This window comes from Myotis yumanensis, unplaced genomic scaffold (assembly GCF_028538775.1).
Source record: "Myotis yumanensis isolate MYYU_CA2020_CCGP unplaced genomic scaffold, mMyoYum1.0.hap1 SCAF_17, whole genome shotgun sequence".
In the NCBI taxonomy this organism is placed as follows: domain Eukaryota; kingdom Metazoa; phylum Chordata; class Mammalia; order Chiroptera; family Vespertilionidae; genus Myotis; species Myotis yumanensis.
The window spans coordinates 35321421-35332485 of record NW_027223768.1 but is presented as its reverse complement, the minus strand read 5'-3'; the positions used below and the strand labels follow the sequence as shown (position 1 = coordinate 35332485).

Below are 11065 nucleotides of genomic sequence, written 5' to 3'. Positions count from 1 at the left end.
AGGGCCAAATAAACGAGGCATGCAGCCCACCGGCTGCGAGTTTGACATGCTTGTTCCAGGGGATATATGATATATGATCTGGCAATGGATTGAACGCAAAAGCAGATAGGAGATTCCAGCTGTCTTCTATTAAGTCAGATATTAAAGATATTTAGGGGGGGGGATGTAAAACTGTCACTCTTCTTGCAAAACTTTTTTTGTTTTGAAAAATAATATTTTCATGAAAAATGTTATTTATGTTAGCATGGAATGGGTATATTCTTTTTAAATAAATATTTTTCAATTCCTCCATTTTGAATTCTAAAACAGTAACTATCAATAGATATAATGCACATAAACAAAAATTCCTTGGGGTCCCCAATTATTTTAGAGTGTAAAGGGGTCCTAAGACCAAAAAGTTTAGGTACTACTGACCTAGCATGTTGAATGGCACATAATAAGTGACCGATATCCCTATATACCACAGTTTCCAGTTTGATCCCTGGTCAGGAAACATACAAAAACCAATTAATGAATGCATAAATAAGTGGAACAACAAATCAGTTTCTCTCTTTCTCACCTCTCTCTTTTTCTCTCCTTTCCTCTCCCTCTCTCTCTCTCAAAAAAAATCAATAAATAAAAAATTTAAAAAGAAACTAAAAATAAGGGATTAAATGTTGAATAAGAAGACTAGTAATGCTTTAAAATAATAGCATTTTTCTTATGACCAAGCATCTCGCATTCCACTCTCAACCTTATCACTAACACTACATAATCCTGAAAATAATTTCTTTAAAACTTTCTTGAATGGTCTTCCCCATCCCCATCTAGTCATTGGATACATAGTTTTCTTTTTTTAAAGGGGAAAAAATGCAATCAGAAAGAATTGGAAAGGCTGTAAGAACATGCGACTGCCTTGTCAGTCTTGACAGGTAAATAAAGTGTGAACCAGGCGCGTCCAGCATGCTATCAACTAGAGGCAGAGGCAGGGCAGCTCTGGACACAGAGATAACATGCCGCCTTGGTGTGTGCATGCGGGTGAGACAAGAAGCCCTTGGCCCGGCAAGCTGACTGGCACTTTAGCAGAAGATCATTTAAACCTCAGTTAAATAGGTTTATGTATATATTTATTTATTTATTATTTTAATATGTTGATTTTTAAAGATTTTGCTGCACCTGAGGTAAAGGGTGTATAGCTTTTGACTTCATTTTTTCAGAGTTAGTAACATCTCCAAAATCTTCTTTCCAGGCATTCCACACTCTGGACACCACCTTCTATCTTTCTAACTCACTGCCCTGGTATCACTATTCAGTGACTTATAAACCCCCAAACCTCAAAACCATTGTCATTACCACTTCCCTCCTTACTGAGCATAAATTCCATGATCCAGCATTAAAACCACCCCCTGGCAAAGGTCCTTCATTCTCTGACCATTCTCCTACTCCCACCTTCTTTTCTGGCAAAGTTCCAGCCTTAGTTAAACCCAACCATGCACTCATTCTGAGCCTACACCCTTGCAGCTAACTAGTGCCCGAGAAAAGCACTCAGCTATGCTGACTGACACACTTCATATTTGTGATCACAAATTTCATCAATGCCAGGCACTCCTACAGATATCCATATCCATAGCAGCTTTGTTGCTCCTACACTGAGACTGTTTCACGTTTCTTTATTCATATTTCCAGCATGCTCGTAATCACACTCTCAATTTACGATCACACCTCTTACTTCACTGGGAAAATAAATGCAATCGGACACAAATAACCTCACCTTTCCATCACCCAATTCACCAATCCACCTGCATCTGGACCCACACACTCTGCCTCCAATCCTATTACAAGCAAAGAAGCCTCCTGGATCCTATTCCTTCATATCTATTCATGGAATTCTGGCGTTCCATATCCTTCTTTCTTTCCTCTAATATATACTTTTATCTCCCAAGCTACTAGAGCACTCATAGTAACACAGGTTAACATCACCTATTTTAAAAAATAAAAAACTCTTCCTGTTTTGAGATACTTGCCCCTCCAAGTGTTTGTATCACTACAGCAAAATTTCTCAAGAGTTATCCATGCTGCTGGCCTCTGTTTTCTCATCACTTATTCTCTTTAACCTACTCCAATGTGGCTTTCATTGCCTCCACTCATTCAAACAGATCTTAACAAAGTCACCAAGAACATTCTTTAAAAATATATTTTTATTGATTTCAGAGAGGAAGGGAGAGGGAAGAGAGATAGAAACATCAATGATGAGAATCATTGACTGGCTGCCTCCTGCCTGCCCCCTACTGGGGATCGAGCCCGCAACCTGGTCCTGTGCCCTTGACCGGAATCAAACCGGGGACTCTTCAGTCTACAGGCTGATGCTCTATCTACTGAGCCAAACCGGCTAGGGCTCACCAAGAACATTTTGCCAAATAATTCTGTCAGCGGTTGAGTTTTACTCCCCTAAAAGATGTTGAGGTCCTAATCCCCTAATTACAGTACCTTGAATGTGACTTTTATTTGGAAATAAGGTCTTCGCAAGTTAAAATGAGGTCACTAGGGCGGGCCCTAATCCAGTATGCCTATACCCTTATACAAAGGGAAAAGTTGGACATACACAGGCATGCACACACAGGGAGAACACCATTTGAACACGAAGGCAGAGATTGGGGTGATGCACCTACAGACCAGGAAGGCCAAAGATCACCAGCCAGCCAGTCTGTGGTACTTTGTGGTACTTTGACAATACTTACCTTTAGGCTCCCATGACACCCATCTCCTGGTTTTCCTATAATTTCAGTGGCTCCTCCTCCTTCTCTAAATGGCCTGCATCAGAGCACAGTCCACCCATGTCTTCTTCTAGCCTCTCTAATCTAGGTGATCTCATCCAGTTCCATGGCATCTAATGCCACTGAAGTGCCGATGGCTTCCATATCTAAACTCTAGAAGGGGGGAAGGGGATCCTAATGTATGGTAACAGGAGAAGATGACTTTGGGTGTGGGTACACGGTGCAATATACAGATCTTGTAACAGAAACCCACACCTGAAACCTACATGTTCATGTTGACCAGTGTCACCCCAACCAATAAATAAAAACAAAATTCCAGACTGACCTCTCCCTTTTCCACGTTGTCCCTGAGACACTGCACTATTACTTGTGCCCCTGTCCGCCGCCCTAGCAGGACAGAGCTTGAGAGCAGGACCCACACCTTTGTCACCTGAGTAGCCCGAGCCTGGTGACCCAGAGAAGGCCACCTCACACAAGTCCCAGCTGCCACAATGACCTCGTAGCTTAAAACGCTGCCTCACTTTTAACCTTTCAGAACGAGTCTTTGTTGGGTTACTTCGTTTTTTGCCACTTCTCTTTGAACTCAGAGAACCAGCCTCCTGGGCTGCTTTTCTCTCCTCCCCAGGCAACCCCGGTCCTCCACTCCCCAACTCTCTCATTTCCACTCCCTCGGGGTGGTTCAGATTTCGACCCCATTTGGCCAAGAAATTTCCTTTAACTAGGACTCGTGCCAGATTCCAGTTCTGGCTTTGAAAAAGTCCACTGGGGCTTGTCCAGCACACAGTGACACCTCAACGCCCCTCAGAACCCCTGTTTACCACTGAAAACCCCTTGGAAGCTTCACAGATTTCCCAGCACGAAATACGACTCCCACTGGAGAGTTTTGAAAACTTCTGGGTAAGATGCTTGAACAAAGATCACTTCATCTCCCACTGGGGGGCCAGGGGGAGTTAAACTCTGAGCTACTGCTCTGCTCTTACGACTTAACAGTTGCAAAGCAACTCAGAGGTCCAGTTTCCTCTCCTAAAATGGGGTTGGTGAAATATCACAGGCAGTGAACTTCTTAAATGTAGAGGGTTGTCTCAATTTACCTTGTAGCCCTCCGCCTGGTACCTGGTACAGGAGGACCCGGCGCAACTCAAAGCCTGTATGCCCTGTGAATGGAGGCCTGCTACGTGAACTAGGCAGCACTGGTAAGCCAGCAAATGTCTGGTGACAGAATGAATGAATGAGCCACATCTACTTTCCAGGATAGTTGTAATGAGAAATGACATCCTGTGTATTAAAACCCTCTGAAAACTAACATATCATAGCAATGTAAGGGATTGTATTTAACATGGACTAGGACAGTGGTCGGCAAACTGCGGCTCTTTGGCCCCTTGAGTGTGGCTCTTCCCCAAAATACCGACTTCTGCGCATGGGCCACGAAGTTTCAATCGCAATGTACATGCGCGCCCGCACGTGGTATTTTGTGGAAGAGCCACACTCAAGGGGCCAAAGAGCCACGTGTGGCTCGCGAGCCACAGTTTGCTGACCACTGGCCTAGGAGGAGTAGCACAAGATTTGGAGTCAAATAAACTTGCATTCAAATTGCAGATCCAAGACTGACTGGCTTGGTCCTTAGGCAAGTTCCTTAATCCCAACGAGCCTCTGTTTCTTCATCTGTAAAATGGGGAAAATAATTCTCACCTGTTGTATCAAGTTGTGAGGCTACATTTCGCTGACACATGTGAAACATCAGTGCAGTGCACCAGCGGATATAAAAGTTACCATTCGTAAACCATTGGTATTATTTTCCTCCTGTATACCAGATGTTTACATCTGAACATTTCAACATCAACCAATAACGAAAAGGATAGTTTTGCTTTCCTCAAGTGTCATTTATTAGAAAATACAAATCCAGAGAAAGTAGGAGATATACAAGGACATCTGGAAAGTGGGTACAATACACAGACCTCTTTAAATCGGGGCATAGAAGGTCAAAATAAAATGAGCTACCGGCCAAAAGCCAGTAACGCACCTATGGTCCATTCATCTGGAGAAGTCCACTCCTGTTCCCCACTGCCCTAGCCCCTCCCCACAGCAGCCAGCTTGATCCCTGGCATTTTTTTATGTAAAAGTTTAAACTTCCTGCTGCCCTATGGCTTCAATGGATGGAGCTTCTTTCTCCAGTTACGGAATGAGTCACCAAAAGGGGGAATTTCTGATCCTTGGAGCTGGGGAGGAAGCTGAGGAGGGACAGACAGTTCACCAAGTGTCCCCCATGAATTCCGTTCCCCAATCACAAGGCACGCCCAGCCAATTCCAGTTTAAAACATTCGTATTAACCTCAAAGTCTCTCCCTCTTTTTTTTTCAAGGAAGATAACCCTTTAGAGTAAAGCGCAAGAGTGAATTTCAAATCCAAGCGGTGGGAAGTGAGGAGCATTGAGAGATAGGAGAGGCAGCCTCTCCCACCCAGCTCCAGGGGAGCCATCGCCGTCCAGTGCAGCCTCTGAGAGCAAAGAAAAACACTGGACAAAACAAAGTTTTCATGGGGCCCCCACACCCCTTTCCTTCAGATAGGGCATCCCTTTGGCTCCAGACTAAATAGGTTTATGGCCCCACAGAATGAGGGAAATTCTTATAAAAACTGTGACAGAAATGGAGTTTGAGAGAGAAGCAGCATGAAGAAGTGGTGCCTTATGGGCAAGGCCTCCAGGGAGCCACACTGGGGTCTGCAGCCCAGAGGCCCCTTCCCAGGGCGCAGATGCCCTCGGGTGAGACAAAACCAAGGGCCCAGGCAGCCTTTCACCCACAGAGAAAAGTGAAGGGAGAGAGCTTCGGGGAAGCGGCCCCAGCATAGTCACAGGGGCCTGATGGCTCCCACAAGGGCCGAGAGTGGAGGGGTAGAAGACATACATAGTCAGGGCAAGACCTAGCCGAGTAGGGGAAGACCAGAGGAAACACTCCCCCAGAAGAGCACGGGTCCCTGAACACAGGTCCTTGGCGGAACCCCTAAGAAAGGCCTTCCGTGCACACACAGGTTTCAATCATCGCTCTCCTCTGGAGGCAAAACCTGAAAGGCCGGGCAGCGCAGGCCTCAGCAGGGCACCCGCAGCCCTGCCTGCCCCTCCCTGGCTGCCCTTAGGGACGGGGGCTCTAACCGAGGACCCACTGGGCCCCACCCCAAACGATTCCTATAGAGAGAGAAACAAAAAAACAAACACCAAGTTAGGGGGAAGTCCAATCAGAACCTTAGTCATACAAAAAGTCCCAGTGGGCTTCCTCTCTCTGACTTGGGGGCATATGCAAGTCCCTTCTCACAAGGCTTCCTGTCCAGTTAGGACAACATTACTATTTCATTTTTTAAAAATAAAAATAAAGATATCCACCCAGCCTCCCTAAAACGCTACTTCATCCTACAGTGCCCCCCCCCCCCCGCCCCCGCACCCCTCACCCCAAACCAGGCTTTGCTCCCTTGACACAAGGTAAACTTAAAACTTTGCTGCAACCTCACAGCCTCCACGGGACTGCTCATCACAACCAACTCAAACTCATTCTGCAGCGGAGGGGACAGCAGCGCCCGCCTCCGGCCACAGAGGCCGCTTCCCCTGGACGGCAGTGAGGCCCGCCAAGGGCCCTGCCTCTGCACAAGGAAAGGACCGGTCACACCGGTCACACCGGAGGAGTCCTCTCCCGCGGCTCCACCACCAGCCCGGGCCCTGCTGGGCTCATGAGGCCTCGTGACTCCGAGATCCCAGGGCGAACCAGCCGGTTTTCTCCTGGGCCAGGTCCAGCTCCCGCAGGCGGATGTGCACCTCGCCGAGGAGAACGTTCTCCCAGAATCCTTGCTCGCTCAGCACACTCAGCTGGAGCTCCCGCTGCTGCAGGTCTCCCTTGGGGATCCCGTCATACACCAGCTGCACACACAGAGATGGGGACGAGGGACGCGGTGAGGGGGGAACGGGGCAGAGGGCGATGCTTGAGTCTGCGGTCACTCGGTCCATGGAGGCGGACACACCCCAGCTGTGGAAGCCCAACCCTGAGGCTTGGAGAACTTTCCATGTAGAGGGCAAGATAGGAAACCTGGCTTTCCAGGTCATCTCGTCTGGTCTGTGTCCCAACTACTCAACCCTGCCAGCTGCAACAGGGGTGCAGCCACAGACAATACCTAAAGGGACAGGTGTGGCCACCTTCCAACTCAACTTCATTTACAAGCCCCCGCCCCACCCGCTCGCCTTCCCCACACACCATTTCATTGTAGGTGGGGTTGCACGTTTTCCGGGCCACTTTGGTTTTCTTCTTAGTGGTTTTCTGAGGGTCAGGAAGGAGGTAAATCTTCACATAGGGGTCAGGGTCATTCCCGTCCTGGAGCACTTGCTACAAAGAGAATGAAAACAAACAAACAAACAAAAAAGATGAAGATTCTTGCATCTGCCTCTTTATCACCAGCACTGTGATCACGCCCTGATCCAGACTCTCAGCTGCCACACCTGGCTTCTTGCAATGCATAGTAATTTATTTGGCTGCTTCCCAGCTCACTCCATTCTGATAAAAATATCTACCCTAGGCCCTGGTCGGTGTGGCTCAACTGGTCCTCGAATGCAGTGAAGAAGGGCTGCCGGTTAGATTCCCGGTCAGGGCACATGCTTGGGTTGCAGCAGCTAACCTATGTTTCACTTTCACTGTGGGAAGCTGCCTATTGTCTTCTCTAGCAGAGGGGTGTGGACAAGGAGCCCGGAATGCTGGTGACCCTTGAAGCCCTGGCAAAGGTCAGAGCTATGCACCCACTGTTCAGTCCAGATGAAGGTAGCTGAAGCAACTTCCCTACCAGATAGTCATGTATATCCTTACTGATAAGATAGTCTGCCTTGCCCTAACCCAGTGATGGGCAAACTCATTAGTCAACAGAGCCAAATATCAACAGTACAACGACTGAAATGTCTTTTGAGAGTCAAATTGTTTAAACAAACTATATAGGTAGGTACATTGTTATTAACTTAATTAAGGTACTCCTAAGCTGGCCTTTGCTAAAAAACCTGAGGTCGACTCCTTCCAACTCTCCCATCCACACTCGTCTTGTATACTTGTTTCATCTATCTCCTTTCCAAACACTGACTTCTGCGCATGGGCCATGAAATTTCAATCGCACTGTACATGCACGCCCGCATGTGGTATTTTGTGGAAGAGCCACACTCAAGGGGCCAAAGAGCTGCATGTGGCCCGCAGCCGCGATTTGCTGACTATTGCCCTAACCGGTTGAGCTCAGTGGTTAGAGCGTCGGCCTGCAGACTGAAGGGTCCCAGGTTCGATTCCAATCAAGGGCATGTACCTTGGTTGCAGGCACATCCCCAGTAGGGGCTGTGCAGGAGGCAGCTGATCGATGTTTCTCTCTCATCGATGTTTCTAACTCTCTATCCCTCTCCCTACCTGTCTGTAAAAAAAAATCAATTATATATATATATATATATATATATATATATATATATATATATTTTAAAGATAGTCTGCCTGTTACTGGAACTTGCCTGCCTAAGGGCTATGGGTGTATCCCAAACTCAATAAAAGGATGACAAGGCCTAAGCACAAGCGGAGTCCATCCTTTTGGGATGGGCTCTCGCCTGGCCCCCCAATTTCCAAATTATCTCTTGTCTCCTCTCTTTCATTTGTGTGCGGCTCCTCTTCCAGATCCTGAACCCTGAACCACGCGGGACATGGAGGAAACATTACACACTCATATCAGTGTTTCTCTCTCTCCCTCTCCCTTCCTCTCTGAAAACCAATCAAAAACCTTTTTAAAAAATCTACCATGTTAGGTGTTCTACTAAAATATCAGTCAGATTGCCTATTATATCCAGTTTATACTTTTTATACAAATGCTCAGGGTGTGCCATATACTTGGTCTGTTGTGAATGAACCATCATATCCCCAGATGTCTCCCTGCCTAGCCCAGTGTCTTCGTCTATTTTGTTAATTGATCCAAGCAATCCCCTAAGAGGTGAAAAAATGAGTCAGATTAAGTTCCTTCCTCGGGGTCAACCAACTATTGATTCACCCAGTCTAATCCTTTTATTTTATTTTATTTTTTTATTTTTTTTCAGCCTGATCCTTTTAAATCTTAAGTTAGATCTTATGTTTGTAGAAGAAAGATTGATTTGATGTGAAACCCAAGAAGGAATTTTTCTGCTGAGATGGAGTCCCCATGGTCAACCCAAATTGTATGAGTAATAAGAGCCTAAAGGCCATTTGCTGGCAGGGGTTTCTCACGTACTCTGTATACCAGGAAGAACCTGAGCTGAACTCTCAGCGTTTAGCACTATGCCCTACCTATTTACATCAGCTGAGTCAACTACTGTAAGAGAGTTCCTGATGGAGTCTTTTGACCAAGGTACTAAGACAGTGATGGTGAACCTTTTGAGCTCAGCGTGTCAGCATTTTGAAAAACCCTAACTTAACTCTGGTGCCGTGTCCATATAGAAAATTTCTGATATTTGCAACCATAGTAAAACAAAGACTTATATTTTTGATATTTTATATATTTAAATGCCATTTAACAAAGAAAAATCAACCAAAAAAATGAGTTCGCGTGTCAGAGGTGCCATAGGTTCGCCATCACTGTACTAAGACCTGCCCTGTCTAATCAGAACTGCTTCATAATGACCAAGCAGAACTGAATAAATTGGAAATCTCATTTGCATGAAATTGGGAACTTGGGCAGGAACTTTCTATATAAAAGACAGTCCCCACCCTCTGCTGGTAGGCTCGGTTGGTTGGGCTTCCTCTCGTGTACTGAAAGGTTGCTCGTTTGATTCCTGGTCAGGGTTTTGGGCTAAGCCCTGGGTAGGGGGCATGCAGGAGGCAGCCCATTGATGTTCCATCAATGTTTCTCTCTCTCCTTCCTCGATATCTAAAAATCAATAAAAAAAATTTTTTTTAAAAGATAGCCTCCCTTTTTACGGTGAAGCAAAAAAAAAAAAGTTATTACTTTTAATTTTAGAAAGGGATGAAGGGAGAGAGAGAAAAAAATCAATTTGAGACAGACACATTAATGGGCTGCCTCCTGTACAAATCCACAACCTAGTTATGTGTTCTGACCAGGAATCGAACCCACGACCTTCCTGTACATGGGCTGATGCTCCAACCAGCTGGGCCACACGGGCCAGGGCTTGGTGGAAGACAAGTTAGATTGCTAACTGAACCTGTGTCTCCCTGGTGACAGCTCCTTTTGCTCAAATGAATGCTTCTTCAGTCTTTATTACTCTCTAAAATTAATTTTGATTTACATGCCTCTGCTCAAAACCCTCTAAAGCTTCGCATCTCACTCAAGGTAAAAGCCAGAGTCCTGACTATGTCCTCTAGTCAGCTGTGTTCTCCCCAGTCGCAAAACTGCCACTACCCTCATTCACCCCTGTGTTATTTCTCTGCTATATTTCTCGTCAGAGCACTTGCCACATATTTGTCTGTCTGCCTCTTCCTACTGGAATGTAAGTTCCCTTAGGGCAAGGATTTTGTTTACCCTGTACCCAGGGTTAGGGTAGCAGAGCCTGATTCACAGTAAGCACTAGGTGAACATTTGTTGTATGGATGAATGAATGAATGAATGAATGATGTTGTAAGAGTGAAACCCAGGTTTGTCTGATTCCAAAGTTCAAGTTTCAATGCCCCAACCTACAAAAGTCCAGCGCAGTGCCGAGTATTCAATAATAGTTCCCTTCCCCCTCCACTCACAACGTTCTTAGAATCATACCAAAATTTTTTTTAAAGTATATTTTATTGATTTTTTACAGAGAGGAAGGGAGAGAGATAGAGAGTTAGAAACATCGATGAGAGAGAAACATCAATCAGTTGCCTCCTGCACACCTCTTCCTGGGGATGTGCCCGCAACCAAGGTACATGCCCTTGACTGGAATCGAACCTGGGATCCTTCAGTCCGCAGGCTGACGCTCTATCCACTGAGCCAAACTAGTCAGGGCCATATCAAAAATTTTAGTAATTATATACTGCCTTTATTATGCTCCAAGGTGGTCATGTGGCTGCCTTATGTCTACAGTCAAGTAAAACACCCCTGGTCCTCTCTCTTATTATAATCACCATAATTACCATAATAATACCGAGCATTATGTTAAGCATTCTGGATGCATTATCTCATTTAATGCATTATCTCATTTAATAACAACGCTTTGAGGTAAATACTAACATTATCTTCATTTTAATGAGGCTCAGAGTACTTAGGCCACTTGCCAAATACCACAGATGGTGAGAGGCTGTGTCTAGTATTGCTTGGTCATACTCTATGCCTACCACTCTAGCAGGCCCCTTGGCGAGTACCCAG

The 11065-nt window shown here is 45.8% G+C and overlaps 1 protein-coding gene across 1 annotated transcript in view; it reads right to left on the bottom strand.

Moving 5' to 3' along the window:
• Positions 1-6186: 6186 nt before the first annotated feature.
• PIK3C2B (phosphatidylinositol-4-phosphate 3-kinase catalytic subunit type 2 beta) overlaps positions 6187-11065 on the bottom strand; it is a 73781-nt gene continuing 68902 nt past the window's right edge. Inside the window, 2 exon segments of the mRNA XM_070397181.1 lie at positions 6187-6653; positions 6985-7113. Of these exon segments, the coding sequence (XP_070253282.1) occupies positions 6465-6653; positions 6985-7113 (318 nt within the window). The 3' untranslated portion in view covers positions 6187-6464.